General features: G+C 43.9%; 2 protein-coding genes across 2 annotated transcripts; one reads left to right on the forward strand and one right to left on the reverse strand.

Moving 5' to 3' along the window:
* Window positions 1–2,070: 2,070 nt before the first annotated feature.
* On the reverse strand, window positions 2,071–3,584 carry LOC119896177. The gene is made up of 2 exons (XM_038709664.1): window positions 3,312–3,584; window positions 2,071–2,811 (listed from the first exon to the last, which is right to left on the reverse strand). Exons 1-2 carry the CDS (start codon window positions 3,582–3,584, stop codon window positions 2,071–2,073), a joined length of 1,014 nt encoding a protein of 337 aa, XP_038565592.1.
* A 7,532-nt stretch (window positions 3,585–11,116) lies between these two features.
* Window positions 11,117–17,213, forward strand: LOC119896215. The gene is made up of 2 exons (XM_038709722.1): window positions 11,117–11,328; window positions 12,688–17,213. The coding sequence occupies exons 1-2, from the start codon at window positions 11,162–11,164 to the stop codon at window positions 17,060–17,062; spliced, it is 4,542 nt and encodes a 1,513-aa protein (XP_038565650.1). The 5' UTR covers window positions 11,117–11,161; the 3' UTR covers window positions 17,063–17,213.
* Window positions 17,214–17,226: the final 13 nt, after the last annotated feature.

Here is a 17,226-nt window from a genome sequence, read left to right on the forward strand (position 1 = left end):
GTAATGTCCATAACAAGACTGAGTTTGAGGAGGTTTATTCACACACATAAGCAAGCTTACAGACATTTCTGCTGCCTCTCTCACGCTGGTAAAAAACCATATGCCCTCGTGCCTGCGGCACCTCTCACCTTGACCTACTTATGCAAATGAACATAACACCATGTGACCAACAAACGACAATGCAAGTAAAGCAAATACAAAATAAACCAAATTAACAAAAAAGAAAAGAAATAAATTGGGCTATAAATTAACTCAAACCCAAAATAAACAAAAATAAGAATATAGCTCCAAACCCAGCCCCTAATTGTAACGGTACTTTACCCACAATTAACCTTAGCTTTAACACAAGGAGCTATTTTCTAATTGTAGCTTAAACATTAAACTGGAATCTTCACATCTTCAGATTCTCCATATCTGAAAGAAACAAACAGATGGAAGACAGAGATAGGAGAAAGAATGAGTCGTATAGTCAATTATTAGCCTCCAAGAGAAGACAGAGCTTGGTTATTGGTCTGTCCAGGATGCTGATCTTCGTTTGGACCTTCACAGAGCGAACCAGTCCTCTAGAGTCAGCTGTGGTGCTTAGAACTCTGCCCATCATCCATGAGCCTCTTGGAGCTGTGGCATCAGCGATTACGACAATATCTCCTGGAATAAAGTTTCTCTTTTGCTTCGTCCATTTTTGCCTTTCTTGCATTACAAGCAAATACTCTGCTGTCCACCTTTTCCAGAAAAGTTCCGCAACGTACTGCACTTGCCTCCATCTCCTCTTAATGTACAGATCAGATTTCTCGAACAGACCTAATGGCAGAATGGGCTTGCCTTTTAACAGGAGAATGTGATTTGGAGTAAGCGCTTCTAAATCATTGGGATCTTCTGAAGCCTTAGTTATTGGCCGGTCATTGAGTATCGCTTCCACCTCGCAAAACAGCGTTTGCAGACCTTCCTGTCCAGCAGTTGATGTCCAACAACAGAGGTAAGTACACTGCGCACAGAGCGAATCAGACGCTCCCAAACGCCACCTTGGTGAGATGCAGCTGGGGTGTTAAAACTCCATCTCATTCCTTCCTGCACAAAAGTCCTTTCAATTTTAGAGTGATTTAAAGCGGCCAATGCTTGCCTCAGTTCCTTCTTCGCACCAACAAAATTTGTGCCGTTATCTGACCTTACACTTGTCACAGGTCCTCTTCTGCAGATAAATCTTCGCACAGCATTGATGCAGGAGTCCGTGTCGAGGGAATGCGCCACCTCAAGGTGTACTGCGCGGCTACTCATACAGGTAAATATCACTCCATATCGCTTCAGCACAGTTCTACCTCTCCTCACCTCCAATGGTCCAAAATAGTCCACCCCGCATTTGTAAAGGGTGCGTTATCAGGCACAACTCTTTCCTCCGGTAAGTCGGACATCTTCTGTTCTCCAAGCTTTCCTCTGTACCTTCTGCACACTGTACATTGTGAGAGAATCTTCCTGGCCGCAGAGTTGGCATTTATGATCCAATACTTCTGTCTCAATCTGTGCAGCATGTGATTGCGTCCAGCATGTCCAAGTTGGCAATGGATGTAACGCAATATGAGCTGGGAAACATGCAAATCCTTTGACAGAATCACAGGATGCTTTACCTCCCACGGCAGTGCAGATTTAAACAGACGTCCACCAACTCTGAGGATGCCATCTTCGATGAAGGGGTCGAGGCGATACAGAGGACTGTCTTTAAAAACAGTCTTTGGGTCATGTTCTAGTGAGGAAATTTCAGTACTGAATCTTTGGTTTTGTGCAAACTGAATTATTGCCTTTTCAGCTTCCTCCAAGCGCTCTGGTGTCAAGCTGGATTTTCCAAGTGCGGCTTTGAATTTTTTAATCTCCTTTTCCACATTCTCATTCTGGTTGACCACATATTCTTTTCTCTTTCGGCTCAAAAGTAAAAGTCTTTCTTTCAGCTCCAACAGCCAGGCCACTGATGTTTTAAGCTTTCTCCAGGATGAAAAATAGTGAACGAGCTGACTGAGAGGATTGTCACTGTGTATTGTAACAACATTCACCTTAAGTTCCCTTTTCACCTCTGCATCATCAGATGGAATGGAAGAGGAGTCCAAGTCGAGTTTCGGCCACCTGGTGGGGGGCAAGTGCAAAAAGTCCGGTCCTTTTAGCCATTTTCCTTTCCCAAACTTGAGCTCTTAGTCCTCGAGAAGCTTCATCTGCAGGATTGTCTTTGGTGTTTACATACCTCCACTGATCTTTGTCTGTGGATTCTCTTATGGTACTGACACGATTGGCAACATATGTGTGAAAGCGCTTTGTTTCATTGAAGATGTACTTGAGAACAGTAGTGCTATCGGTCCAAAAAACTGACCTTTGCAATGGCAACTGTAGCTCTTTCAACAGCATTGTGTTCACTCGAACAGCAAGCACAGCTGCAGCAAGCTCAAGGCGTGGAATGGTTAGTTGCTTTAGAGGAGCGACACGAGCCTTGCCTGTGATAAATGAAACATGCACGTTGTCAGTGCTCTCCAATCTCAAGTATGAAACCGTGCCATATCCTGTTTGACTAGCATCTGAAAAATGATGCAGTTCTGCTTTCACTTGTGTTCCAAAGTTTTTGGGTTTAATGCACCGTTCCACTTTAAATCCACTCATGCTGAAGTTCAGAGAGCCACTCAGACCATGTTCGGAGACATCACGGGGAACTGGCTCATCCCATTTGAAGTTCATTCTGCACAACTCCTGTAACAGTAACTTGGCAGGGATTATGAAAGGAGACAGAAAACCCAGCGGGTCGTAAAGAGAGCTCACCACAGAAAGGATCCCCTCCTAGTGTGTGGACGTTCCTGCACTGCAGTCCTGAAGCTGAACGTATCTCCTTGAACACACCATTGCATCCCCAGAGCTCTTTCCACAGGGAGTTGGTCCCTGTCCAAATCCATGTTCTCCAAACCCACTGCTCTGATCTCGCTAGGAATAAGTGCAAACACATTTGAGTTATTTGTGACCCACTTTTGGAGATGAAAGCCGCCTTTTTTACAGAGAGATGTTAATCCATGTATGAGCTTCACTGCATCTTCCTCTGTCACAGTGGACTTAAGACAATCATCCACGTAGAAATTTGTCTTAACTGTACGAAGGACATCGGGTGAATATTGCAGTGCATTATCCTCAGCAGTTCTCCTCAGTGCATAGTTTGAGCAGCTTGGAGAGGATACAGCTCCAAACAAATGCACGCACATCCTGTATTCCTCTGGCTCCGCTGTAGCGTCTCCATTGGGCCACCATAGAAAGCGCAAGAAGTTAACGTGCTTATATGGAACCCAGACCTGATGGAACATGGCGTTGATATCAGCCATAACAGCGATGGGCTCTTCTCTAAACCGAAGGAGGACACCAATTAGCGTGTTAGTGAAGTCTGGGCCCTGCAGGAGCTGACTGTTCAATGATATACCTTTGTAAGTACAGCCGCAATCAAACACAACACGCAACTTTCCTTTGGTTGGATGACGTACACCATGGTGGGGAATGTACCACACCTTTCCTTGTTCCAGAGTGGGCTCATTTGTGGGAACCTTTTCTGCATATCCTTGCTCCAACATGTTGTTAAGAAATCAACGTATTGAGCCTTGAATGAAATGTCTCTATTAAATCTCCTCTTCAGGCCTTGGAGTCTTTGTAGTGCAATGCAGCGATTATTTGGCAAAACAGGATCATCAACTCTGAAAGGTAAGTCAATGTGATAATGTTCATTGTTAAGCACTGTCGTACTCTCCACAATTTTCATGAATTTAATGTCTTCTCTTGACATCTCAAGTTGTTCATCACTTGTTCTTTCAGTAAAGTCATGATTATACTGTTGTATCAACATACTTTCCAAGTGTTCCACAGATATGTGATTAGCAGTTACAACAATGCATCCTGATTTGACACCAGTACCTTCAGAGTCTCCAGCACGAAGAGGCCCATTTATGACCCAGCCAACTCTGGTCCTCACTGCATACGGTCCACCACATTGACTGTTTATCAGTTCCCATGGCTCCAAAACTTTAGGAGAGTCGGTTCCAATGAGCAAGTCTACATCTGCATCTACTTCATGTAGCCTAATGCTGCTCAAATACGCCCATTTGGCAACATCATCCTGACATGGCACATTGACTTTAGAGACAGGCATTTTTGTTTGTGTCAGAACAGATGGCAGCTCAATAAAGTCATCGGTGTCAAATCCAGACACCTCCAGACCGGTTACTACAGTAGTGTTGATGGTTTTAGTCTGCCCCATTGTCCTTAACACTACATTACAGTTTTTTCCTGATACTCCCAGCCTTTCAGCCATACTTGTAGTACAGAAGGTACCAGAGCTCCCAGGATCCAGGAAAGCATAAGTATGCACAACTTTATTACTTTTCTGACTTTTCACCTGCACAGCCACAATGGAAAAAACAGCAGTATCCTCTTCACCAGCCCCAATATGACCACACGTCTGCTGCTTCCCGGATACAGTGCTCACAGTTTCTTTGGAGGTTATCCTTGTAGTATCCTCCTTCTCCACATGCAGGACAGATGGGTGCTTCCTGTGACACACTTCACAATCCAAACGACTCCTGCAGTCTTTGCTTGTGTGTCCATGTTTCAAGCACCCAAAACAAACGCCCTTCTCCTTTAGAAACTGAATCTTGTCCTGTTGTGTCTTTCTTCTAAACTGAAAGCATTTTTCCAGAGTGTGATTGGTAAGATAGCAGAATATACATTTGAGCTGGTTACTGTGAGCTGTCATGTTTTCCATTTCTTTATGTCCATCCTTTGGTGCATTAATGCTGGTGGCAAATGTACCACTTTTCCCTTTCTGCTTAACTTGCATGGATAGCTTTGTATAGCTGGCTGGAGAAACATCATTAATATTTCCAAACAGAGGATCTGAAACAATTTTGACTTGTTTTTCAATGAAATTCACAAAATCAACAAACACTGCTCCGCTTCCAGTTTGTTCCAGTATGCCACATTTCTCCACTTTTCCCTCAGCTTGTATGGGAGTTTCATTAAGATCGTCCTGAGGTTAGCTGGCATGTCCAACTCCTTCATATACTTTATATGATGTACTATATTGGAGCAACCTCGAAGGAACAAAGCAAATGACTGCAAAGCATTAACATCCTCAGGTTTTATTGAGGGCCAGTTGTTGATTTTGTCCATGTAAGCCGAAGATATTTTATGTTCACTGCCAAAATGTTCAATCAAAAGCGTTTTTGCTCTTTGATAACCTGGTTCAGAGGGCATATGCTGACAACTTCTCACAATGTCTCTTGGTTGCCCTCTAGTGTACTGTTCTAGGAAGTACAGACAATCACTGAAATTTTGAGTTTTATCCTCAATGCAATTTTCAAAGGCTCTGAGAAAAGATTTGAAATACAGGGGATCTCCATCAAATACAGGTATATTTCTCATAGGCAGAGCAGAGGCTGTGTTTTGTTGGACCAACAGCGCGGTTATTTCATTTTGACGCTGCATGATGTTCAAAATGTCCAGAGAATTGATGGATGGATTATCGTCACAAACATCTTGCAAACCCGGTGATTGTGTATCTTGCCTTTGAAACACAGGAATGACATTAGGTATGGGTAGTTGTTTTACAACATGTTTGGGTTGAACACCAACAGGGACAGAATTTAACAAGCGACTGGAGGTAGGTTCAGAGCTTTTATTGGTGGGCACATAGCGTTCAGCATTCGGATTTAGTTCATATGTCCTTTGAGTTTCTGACCTTTTCAAGTAAGAATTCATGCCATCTGATGTTTGAGATGCACATCTTGACACTTTAGAGCCACACTTTGAGCTTACTTCCAGAACCTCCAATTTCGCATTTGTCACCTTTAATTCTGCCTCCAGAGCAAGTTGTTCCTTTTCTCTCCTTAAATGTTCCCGTTCCGTCCTCTTGTTCAAGTCGTATTTGTTCCTCCTGATCCTCCAAAATATGCCTTTGTTTTAGAGCAGCCATGCGTTCCTTTAACGCTGCTCTTTCTGCTTGCACTAATATTTTTGCAGATGCACTGGATGAAGTCTTTGACAGTTTAGAACCAGCCTTTGAACGCGTTTCAGAACCTTTATTGGATACACTGTCCTCAGGCCCAATATCAGTTGGATTATCAGGTGGTTTAATTGGAAGTTCATATGAATGGCCTGTGTTTGATAACCAACCTTTGACGTCATCAATAAAGCTTGAAAACACTTTTCCTTTTGTTCAAAATATTTATCTTGTTTCTCCTTCTCGTCCTGAGGTATGTCCAGTGACACAAATGACAAATGATGTTGTTTTGCCTCATCAACACATATTATTTGATCCAAAAGAGACTTGACTGCATCAATATTGTCTGCAGAATGCATCAACTTATCCATCTGATTCATGTACGATTTGGCTCGTCTGCATTGCACCGATCTCTTTTCCTGACACGTTTGCATAAAAAACATAATTCCTTTAGCAGTAAAACTTGCGCGTCTTCTTGTAGGAAGCGCCGTGTCGCTTGTGGCTTTAGATGCAACGTCAGACATTTTACCCTTTGTTGATGTTGGTCATGTACACACAGTTGCTTGCAAAGAGTGTGTAAAGCACATACCTTGTGGAACTTCATTTGTTGCGGTGGTTGCCTTTGTGCACGGAATTGAATGAACGCAGTAGCTGTTGTTGCACGCGGCTGTGCGCATCACCTGTGAAGGCTTTGGGCCTTTGCGAATTCAAATTGCAGCAAATAATACCCTCCACTCCGTAGTGCAGCTCCAGCGCTCCAGTAGCTTCACCGTTATCCAGTACGGTGTCCAGGGAAATTTTACACTGTCGGATGGGTCGTATTATTCGATGTTTGCACTGCATCCAGCCCCCTGGCTCCGTCACTCCTAGGCCCTTCCTTTGTTTGTCTCCCACATCCAGGTGAGTAATCCACTTTCGAAACGGCAATTCAGCAAACGACAAGTCCAGTATCCACGCAAACCAACAATATATCCAGGGCAGGTTTTTTACTTAATGTAGTGGCTATTTGTCCATAAACTTAAACAAAAACAAATAATAACAAACTTCTCAAATGGCCACTTGAGGCTACGTCATGGTTAGGCTTTACGCAGGTTCAGAGGTACCAAAGCAAGGTAATGTCCATAACAAGACTGAGTTTGAGGAGGTTTATTCACACACATAAGCAAGCTTACAGACATTTCTGCTGCCTCTCTCACGCTGGTAAAAACCATATGCCCTCGTGCCTGCGGCACCTCTCACCTTGACCTACTTATGCAAATGAACATAACACCATGTGACCAACAAACGACAATGCAAGTAAAGCATAAATACAAAATAAACCAAATTAACTTTAACAAGAAAAGAAATAAATTGGGCTATAAATTAACTCAAACCCAAAATAAACAAAAATAAGAATATAGCTCCAACATAGGTGTTGCAGCATGTCAAATGTGCTGTTCCACCTAGTGTCCACGTCTTGTGTGACTTTCAGTGCTGGTCTGCCCATCAATCCCTGCATCTCCACAAGTTTGTCTTTGGCTTTGCAGCTGGATTGGAATAATCCAACTACTTTCCTTGGCCTGTTGCGGATTTCATGAAGTACTGGTGTTTAATCAATGGCCCGCTTCACAATAAGATTTAGGGTGTGGGCAAAACATGGAACATGGCGTAGGTTCAGGAGCTGGGCACTTAAGACCATGTTTACTGCATTATCGGTCACAAGGCATTGAACCTTTGATGCCATTCCCCACTTAGACATGAGCACACTTTTCGCCTCCATTATATGCTGGGCTGTGTGGGACTGGTGGAACTTGGTGACTTCATCTTTGCTTCTTGGGTTATGTAATGGCAAGTAACTCCAAGGTACCCATCCATATGAATGGATGACCACATATCAGCCTTCTGTAGGTCAGGCTTGGCTTGCTCCTTGGCAGTGTTGAGCTTCTCACAGACCATTTCCTTCAGTGCCTTCCTAGAGGGGAGGATGTAGTTGGGGTCCATCTTTCTGACGAAGGCCCAGAAGCCTTCATCCTCCAACAATAGTGAAGGGCTATAGATCCTTCACCACCAAATTCACCAAAGCCTCATCCAGCTCTCTCTGTCTGTCTTTAAAAAGAACATAAACCTACTGTTTGATAAAACTATTGAAACTGAGCAAATCTAGCTTGAAATAGTGCCTAGTGCTTTAGATTATTAGGCCAAATATTTAGCTACACTGGTCATAAAAAGAGTCCACGCTTCTTACTGATGTCCACGTTCACATTTATTCTTCTCTGAAGTATCATGGAACACCGTGAAAACTAGAAGATAAACAAAACCGTTTCAAGCACAAGGCACCCCAAAACAACGTTTATATACTCTGTCTCTTATTTCTTATACAGACCGATACAATGAGTCTCACATTTTCCTGTAAACAACATTAAACAGTGCTTAATAATTAACTCAATAATTAGTACCGTGTTCGCCTTGTAGACCAGCTGTAGAATAACAGATGGGAGCTTAAAAGTTCGCTGTCCTCACCCGCCACTCTCTTTTCTCTCTGGCGCTACTCTCAATACTTCCAGGTAACAGTCATGTGACTAGCAATAAAACCTTTCTCTTCTTCATAAATTTAACAAGAGCAATGTAAACACAGCTTTAAGTCACACTTTTACTCAGAATTACTTTAAACAAGTAAACACATATTATAATTGCATTACGAAACGACTTTATCGTCGTAAAGATCACAAAAGAGCGACTTCCCATCCAAATTCTATAATATGTATTACATAAAACACTAACAACTATCGGGCCGTTACTGTTTGTTGCTTAGATGAACAGGTAGCCTTTAAAACATTTTGATTCAATACAAGTCCCGTTTAGCCACCAGTTGTAGCCTATTGTATTATTCAAATATTTAAAATCTTGTTGTTGTTGTGATTTGGACATTATATTGTAGAAGCATTACCAGGTCAACATTTTTAAAACTGAGGCATTTGTCAGTGAGATTTTAACACATCTGAATTATCTTTCAAACAATGCATACATTGTTTAGATGGCCCAGCAGCAGCAGGCCTGTGTACAGGGGGAATGTTGCCACCCTCTGCACCCTCTAAAATGGTAGGATGAATACACCTCAAATGGCGTATCATGGAGGATGTATGGTTTCAGTATGCAAGGTCCATCCATCCATCGTCAACTGCTTATCCTGTGTACAGGGTCGCGGGGGGCTGGAGCCTTTCCCAGCTGGCATCGGGCGAAAGGCGGGGTACACCCTGGACAGGTCGCCAGTCCATCGCAGGGCCACACATAGACAGACAACCACTCACACCTAAGGACAATTTTAGGGTCACCAATTAATCTAGCCTGCATGTCTTTGGATGGTGGGAGGAAGCACCGGAGAGAACCCACGCGGACATCCTGCAAATTCCGCACAGAAAGGCCGGGGCAACTGGGGTTTGAATCCACGACCTTCTTGCTGTGACCTTGCCCACTGCACCACCGTGCCGCCCGCAGTGGGCAAGGTGCATATCACAAATCATACACCTCACTTTATTTGGGATTTCCAAATGGAAATGTTCCCACACCAGAGAACGGGATCTCTTATGTGTAATATACACTTTTCTGTCTACACACCTATCTAGTGCTAGCTATCTGTCTCTATCACCATCTCACTACATGTCACTAAATTATCCTAGCTATCACTATTAATATGTTACTCTATCTGTCTCTCAATAGCCTATCAATTATTATTAATCATACTAATATCTGCTGAACTATCTCTGAAATCGCACTGTCAATCACTGTGTATGTCGCTATCTCTCAATCTTTCTCCTCTCACAAAAACCCATGAAGTTGGGATGTGTTTGCTTGACTTTTAAGCATTCTGGGAGTTTCAAACATTGTGAATCATTGTGAGGCGGCAGGTGCGCCACCTGTCGAAACAGGGGTGAAACGCTCCGAAGCCTCGCTTCACCACTGTCACGTGACATTGACGTTTTGAACCACGCTTTGGAGCAGTGTTTCAAAACGTCGGGATCTCGACACAGCGTCGACACGTCAGAATCAAGCGTCCCATTTCCTACTATTTACACAACTCAATATTTTTGTTTAGGTTATAATTAATTATGTACTGTTTTCTATTTGAATCTACTCATATTAAATGGATAACTATTAAGGGTCTCATTTAATTCAAATTTACTCAAAACAAACATTGTGAAATTTAATTAATAATATTGTTTGTAATCTGTTGCCTCATTTTTATTGAGTAGATATGTTGTATCTTTTCTTGCAGTGTATTTATGGTTGTAATGCTAATATCACATCCCTACACTAATTGGTTATCATTTTCCGTGAGTTCATCTTATAAAATGCAGGTCTGACTTTTTAAACTCTTAGTAAGGGACGTGCTATATAAAACCCCAGCAAGCATGACATTTGTTCCAGGGCTTGGAAGCTTCTGCCCTTTTCTTTACATAAAAACTAATCCAATTTAAAAGAGATCGAAATTTTTAGTGTAAAACTCTTTGTGAAGGAGACGGGGGTTGGGCACTTGGGAGGCTGGAGGGAGCATGGGTAAATGGCTTTGTTTTTTAAAAAGAGGTAATGAATAAAAATAGTGTTATTTTTTTCAAAATTAAAAATATAATTTCCTTAAAGTGAAATCATGTGGATGCTGTCTGTGCATGTTTTGGAGGATGGTGTAGAGGGGGTGTCTCGGTGGCCCACTGTGCTTTATGGATTAACTGTTTCATTGCTGGGTTCTCTGGATGCATTTCTCTGTGATGATGGTGTTTGTATTGAGGGAGTCTGTATGCCATTATTTTCCAATTTTTTATTAGTCCAATCTGATGCTGCATATTTAAAGACTGAGGTGACAGATGACTGAAAACCCTGACATGGTGACTTGTGTTCTCTGAGTACTTTTAGGTGATTGAGCCTTTGATTGCCTTATTTTTTGTTATTGATGTGGGTGGTGCATGTCATGTTTCTTTGGAAAATGTTTCCTAGGAACTGGCTTAGGGGAGTTCTTATTCATCACCATCTGCCAGTAGTTATTTCAGCCCAAATGGGATGGCCCATAGTTAAATAGCTTGAATGCCTGTAAAACTCAAAGGGGAAGTCGACTATGCAAGAAGTGGCACTATTAACCCCCTAAATTCCAGCCCGTTCACACCAAAGCCCGTAGTTGGCTGTGATATGTGGCATTTAAGAGTCCAATCAAACAACAGTGATGGGAATATATTCGCGCAGAAGTCCGCCTGCGTCCTCCGACTAAGTTCAAATCCACGAGGGATACGGCTGAGCCTAAAACACAAAGACAACACAGCGACCCAGAGAGGCTCAGACATAAGCTACTGTCCTTGGTAAGCGGATAACGCTGACGCACACTAAACCATACACAACTCAATGCCCAGACACTCACACGACTGCCTTTGGAAATCAAGGAATCAAAAACCCCTTCTTCTTTTGGAAAAAAAGTGGCTGCAAAGTGTTATATTGCCTATAACTGCATATTTATGCTGACTCCGTAGAAGCAGTGCAGCTTCGACGAGCTCCGTGAACGTGTCATACTCGGAGTTATGTGAGGAAGGAAGATTGGATTTGGTCGGAGACTTTGGACATAATGAAAACAGATTGCCCAGTTTTATTGTAGGCTACTTTGACAACATGCGTGCAGAAAGCAGAACTATAACCCTGACTGACTGATAACAAAAGAGAGATTGGGCTAAGTGGGAAAGTACGGGTAACCCCCCCCCCCCCCCCCCCGCGCGCGCCATCGGAGTACCATATTTGTTATTGTTGTTGAGGACATAATTTTTTCCATCCATGGTAATATATTTTTACCACCATTTAGTACATATTTTCCAGGAAGGACATGATGGTCAATTAGAAAATGTAGTTGCGGTTATAAATTACTGTCATAGATGCAGATATTGGACTTAAAGTCCAGATGGTAACAGCATGAAGGCGAAATGGCCCTCTTTACCTCTATAGCTTGTTTGTAACCTGTATGTGCGTGCATGTGAAGGTTTCACTCAGTTTATGGAGGATAATAGGGCTTATTTAGAGCAGTTCTGGCTCTGGGAAGAAGATATTTCTCAGTCTCGAAGGTCTGTATAAACTTGTGTCCAAACGGGCTGAGGCAGATTCCCTGCTGAAACTTCACTGGTTCAAATCTGAATAGATTTTTATTATGTAAGCTTGAAAGTCAGAGGTGTCTCTCTGGAGCAACTAGGGGCTAAGTGTCTTGCTCAGGAATCAAACTATAGTCTCCCACACTAAAGGCATGTGTCTTATCCACTGCACCATTGCCACCCCAGAATGGTGAACATCATTCAGCATGACTGCTTTGGCTGAGGGTCAGTGATGGTCTGGGGAGACAAATCCTTCGCACAGGGGTCAGTACCGGGATGAAAACTGCTGTTAGGTACCGGGATGAAAATCCTCAGAGCCGTTGTCGGACCTTACACTGGTGGACTTTGCCCTGGGTTCCTCCTGGTGCCAGACAATGTCCAAACATTATACAATGTACAAAAAAGATTTTGAACTTACAACTATTTTGTTCATTGAGATTAGATGTGTAATTTAAGTGTTGCCTTAAATAATTTGAGCAGTGTAGTACCAAAATAATGACACACACACATCTTACAGTTATGTTATGAGTTTTAATACAGCACTATACTTTAAAAGGATTTGAATTTCCATTCTCTGCTTTATTTCAGGGTCGTGGGCCAGGTCAAATACAAGATGGAACAAAGAAAGAGAAAAGCTCCATCTCCCTTCTCTGCTGGTTCTGATGCAGGAAGTTGTGAAATGACAGGTGACTCACCACAGGAGGAAAAGGAAGAAGGTTGTGCTTCAGAGAATTCTTGTAAAGAGACTGATGCCCCCCTTTATTGTATTGCTGCTGCAGCATGTACAAAGTCATGGACCACAGAGCCACAAAGCGAGCCCTTAGATCTTTCTCTTGCTGGCCCTCGATGTGCTGAAAACACCAGTGAGGTTCGTAAGAGAGCTACAGGTGTTGTGCCGATGCAGCCAGATAGTGAGCCTGAAGAAGAACCCTGTGGACAAGGAATAGGGTCACATGAAATTACAGCTTTGCTTACCGGGTGCTCTTCTCATTTCCCGCCCCCACTAAGTCTAATGAGCTCTACAGAGAACGAGACTTTTACAGGAGCTGAAAGTTTATCTGGGGGTAGCTGTGCGATGTTAGAATTGCCTGGGAAGTTATTACGTGATATCCCTGTTGTTACACTCCCAGAAACAGGACTGATAAAAAACTCCTCTGCAGCAGATTCTATGCCGGGAGTCAGTCAGGATAATACCAGGGAAATAATACCACATGCAACCGCTGGTCCTTCCAGCCTTCAGCTCTCTAACAACGATGATGAAGATTCAGACACAGACAGAGTTGTATTTTATGGTAGAAAACAACAATGTGATGAGTCGTCTGGTAGCACAGATTCTTTCACATTTATACATACACCTATAGCAATTTACAGCGAATTGGAAAATGAGTATGGAGATGCTCATTTTCTTCGTCTTGCATCCCAAGCATCAGAACAGATTTTGCAGCTTCCAAACAATAAAGACACAGATGATAGTGGCCCCAGATTTAGTAACTCCAGTTTTACTGTACGTCCACAAAACAGACCTTCAGTCATCAAGAAAAACAAGTTGGGAGATGACAGTGTTGTTCTGGAGGAAATGGCATCCTCCTCAGCTTCTGCCTCTTGCTTCCGGAGTCTTCATGATGATGACAGCAGGCGTGAATCTAGGAAAGTTACTATACCCCTGCTTCCTCCTCCTCCTCTTCCTCTCCCCCTAACACACAGGACTCAAGCTCAAAGGTCATCTGACATGTTAACAAACAGCTATGAGGAGTCTAAAGCTTTTCACACCTCTGCAGCAGCTGCTATGCCGGGAGTCAATCAAGATAATACCAGCGAATTAGAACATCAGTATGGAGAAGCTCTTCCATCACTACTATCACACCATCTTGGAAAGAGAAAATACACAGAAGATGGTGGCCCCAGATTTAGTAACTCTAGTTTTACTGTATGTCCACAAAACAGGCCTTCAGTCTGTCAGTCATCTGTTCCAGCTGTGAACTGCTCAGTCACAAACACCCAGCCGACCCATCCTGACCCCCAAACCTCATCCTCCTCAGATCCTGTTCAGAGTGAAAGAAGCTCCAGCTGTTCGCCTCTTTCTCACAGTGTTCCCTCACTGAGTCAAACAACCTCTGCAAAGACCTTCACCCAATCACAGAGCTTACCTGACATGCTGTTCAAACCCAGCTGTGATGAGTATGACACAGGTAGTTTTAAGAAGACAGGTGACGCACAACAGACGGAGAAGGAAGAGTTGAATGTAGGCAGAATTGATCTATCGGGATTCACACGGCGTCTAAGAAGTCAAACTTCCACCTCAGAAAAACAGACTGCGGATGAAAAGTTTTCAGAGAAGGGTGTTTGGCGTCAGCTGCAAGTCAAACGTGGCTGCCGTTCACTTCGTAAATATTCCTCAGCTTCTGCCTCTCGCTCCCGGAGTCTTCATGATGATGACAGCAGGCGTGAATCTAGGAAAGTTACTACACCCCTGCTTCCTCCTCCTCCTCTTCCTCTCCCCCTAACACACAGGACACAAGCTCAAAGGTCATCTGACATGTTAACAAACAGCTATGAGGAGTCTAAAGCTTTTCACACCTCTGCAGCAGCTGCTATGCCGGGAGTCAATCAAGATAATACCAGCGAATTAGAACATCAGTATGGAGAAGCTCTTCCATCACTACTATCACACTATCTTGGAAAGAGAAAATACACAGAAGATGGTGGCCCCAGATTTAGTAACTCTAGTTTTACTGTATGTCCACAAAACAGGCCTTCAGTCTGTCAGTCATCTGTTCCAGCTGTGAACTGCTCAGTCACAAACACCCAGCCGACCCATCCTGACCCCCAAACCTCATCCTCCTCAGATCCTGTTCAGAGTGAAAGAAGCTCCAGCTGTTCGCCTCTTTCTCACAGTGTTCCCTCACTGAGTCAAACAACCTCTGCAAAGACCTTCACCCAATCACAGAGCTTACCTGACATGCTGTTCAAACCCAGCTGTGATGAGTATGACACAGGTAGTTTTAAGAAGACAGGTGACGCACAACAGACGGAGAAGGAAGAGTTGAATGTAGGCAGAATTGATCTATCGGGATTCACACGGCGTCTAAGAAGTCAAACTTCCACCTCAGAAAAACAGACTGCGGATGAAAAGTTTTCAGAGAAGGGTGTTTGGCGTCAGCTGCTAGGCAAAAGTGGCCGCCGTTCACTTCGTAAATATTCCTCAGCTTCTGCCTCTCGCTCCCGGAGTCTTCATGATGATGACAGCAGGCGTGAATCTAGGAAAGTTACTACACCCCTGCTTCCTCCTCCTCCTCTTCCTCTCCCCCTAACACACAGGACACAAGCTCAAAGGTCATCTGACATGTTAACAAACAGCTATGAGGAGTCTAAAGCTTTTCACACCTCTGCAGCAGCTGCTATGCCGGGAGTCAATCAAGATAATACCAGCGAATTAGAACATCAGTATGGAGAAGCTCTTCCATCACTACTATCACACTATCTTGGAAAGAGAAAATACACAGAAGATGGTGGCCCCAGATTTAGTAACTCTAGTCTTACTGTATGTCCACAAAACAGGCATGCAGTCCTCCAGGAAGACGTGTTGGGAGACGTGTTGGGAGATGTGTTGGGAGACGTGTTGGGAGACGTGTTGGGAGATGACAGTGATGTCCTGGTGGAAACAGAGCCATCTGTTCCAGCTGTGAACTGCTCAGTCACAAACACCCAGCCGACTCATCCTCCCCTCCAAACCTCCTCCAGCTGTTTGCGTCGTTCTCACAGCGTTCCCTCACTGAGTCTAACAACCTCTGCAAAGAACAAGACCTTCACCCGATCAAAGAGCTTACCTGACATGCTGTTCAAACCCAGCTGTGAGGAGTTCACCCCTGATATCACTGTTGATGAAAACGATGAAACCTACAGGTTCCAGTGCTCCTGCCCAGGCCTGTACCAGTGCAGTGTGACAGGCCTGCTGTTCCACATGGAGGGAGAAGGGGACGTGGTTTACAGGATCGTCCCCTGGAACAGGAGGCTACTGGCCCGACACCACAAGCAGCCTGCAGGACCCCTGTTTGACATCAAATGTCTGCAGCAGTCTGTGTGTCGGCTTCATCTCCCACACTGTGAGATCCGCTCCACAGGTGGAGGTGAGTTCTTGTCAGTCGCTCATGTGAACGACGAGGGCATCGAGTTTATCGGCCCTCAGAAGATCACAGAAACTCACGTTGTTATAAACATCACAGGGTTTTCTGGTTTCGGTAATGTCAAGGATGAAGACTCGCCGGCTGACCCGGTCCGAGCGCTGGTTCTGCTGTTCTACAGGCCCCCGGCTGATCCCGACGCTGAATCCCTCCTCAACGTGTTGCTGCTACCGAGGAACGTGGTGCTCCGGGATGTGCTGCGCACCAGGAAGAAATTAGTTGGAGATGAGAGCTACATAGAGACGTCCCCACACTGTAAACTGCAGCCAAAGCAGGAATACACACTGTCCACTTGTCCTGCAGAGGACTCAGTTCTAGTTCAACCAACAGAAGCAGAGTTTGACTGCGACAACTACGACAACTACTTCCCGTCATTCCAGGTGATTTTAGAAACAATGAGGAAACACGTGAAGCTGTTTCTGAGAGACACCAACAGCTCCCACAGTGTCTGGGAAAGACGAGTTTGTCTCACTGGAGTAAAAAGGTCCTGTGGGCCGAGCGCTCTGAATCTCTCTTCAGATAAGAGGCTGTTGGACATACGGAGCAGCTTCATCGAGGGGATATCAGGACCGGTTCTCACAAGTCTGCTGGACAAACTGTTTGAGAAAACGGTGATAGCTGAAGCTGAGAGGGAGTCAGCGGACGAGATGCAGAACAGAAGAGACAAAGCTCGTTTTGTTATCGACTCAGTGAGGAAGAAAGGTGAAGCTGCTAGTTCAGAGATGATTGAGTTCCTCTGTGAGGCCGACCCCTTCCTCTGTGAACATCTCGGCTTGATCTGAAGGCAAATCAACAGGTGATGCAGAACATGTAACTGTAACTCCCACAAAATACTTTTAACTGGATCAGTCACTGTTTTGATCTTTGTCACCTGGTTCTTACAGATCACTGATACTTTATATTTTAGTACACTTTTGATGTTTGTTGTTATGTTATTCCATTTACA

This window comes from Micropterus salmoides, unplaced genomic scaffold, assembly GCF_014851395.1.
Source record: "Micropterus salmoides isolate LMB-PRFRI ecotype aquatic unplaced genomic scaffold, ASM1485139v1 Ms_hic_scaffold_9, whole genome shotgun sequence".
In the NCBI taxonomy this organism is placed as follows: domain Eukaryota; kingdom Metazoa; phylum Chordata; class Actinopteri; order Centrarchiformes; family Centrarchidae; genus Micropterus; species Micropterus salmoides.

Coding starts and splice junctions, on each gene's coding strand:
- LOC119896215 (XM_038709722.1), top strand. CDS start 11,162: ATGTGGCATTTAAGAGTCCAATCAAACAACAGTGATGGGAATATATTC. Junction 11,329..12,687: donor GACATAAGCTACTGTCCTTG/GTAAGCGGATAA, acceptor GCTTTATTTCAG/GGTCGTGGGCCAGGTCAAAT.
- LOC119896177 (XM_038709664.1), bottom strand. CDS start 3,584: ATGTTGGAGCAAGGATATGCAGAAAAGGTTCCCACAAATGAGCCCACT. Junction 2,812..3,311: donor TCAACGCCATGTTCCATCAG/GTCTGGGTTCCA, acceptor TCCACACACTAG/GAGGGGATCCTTTCTGTGGT.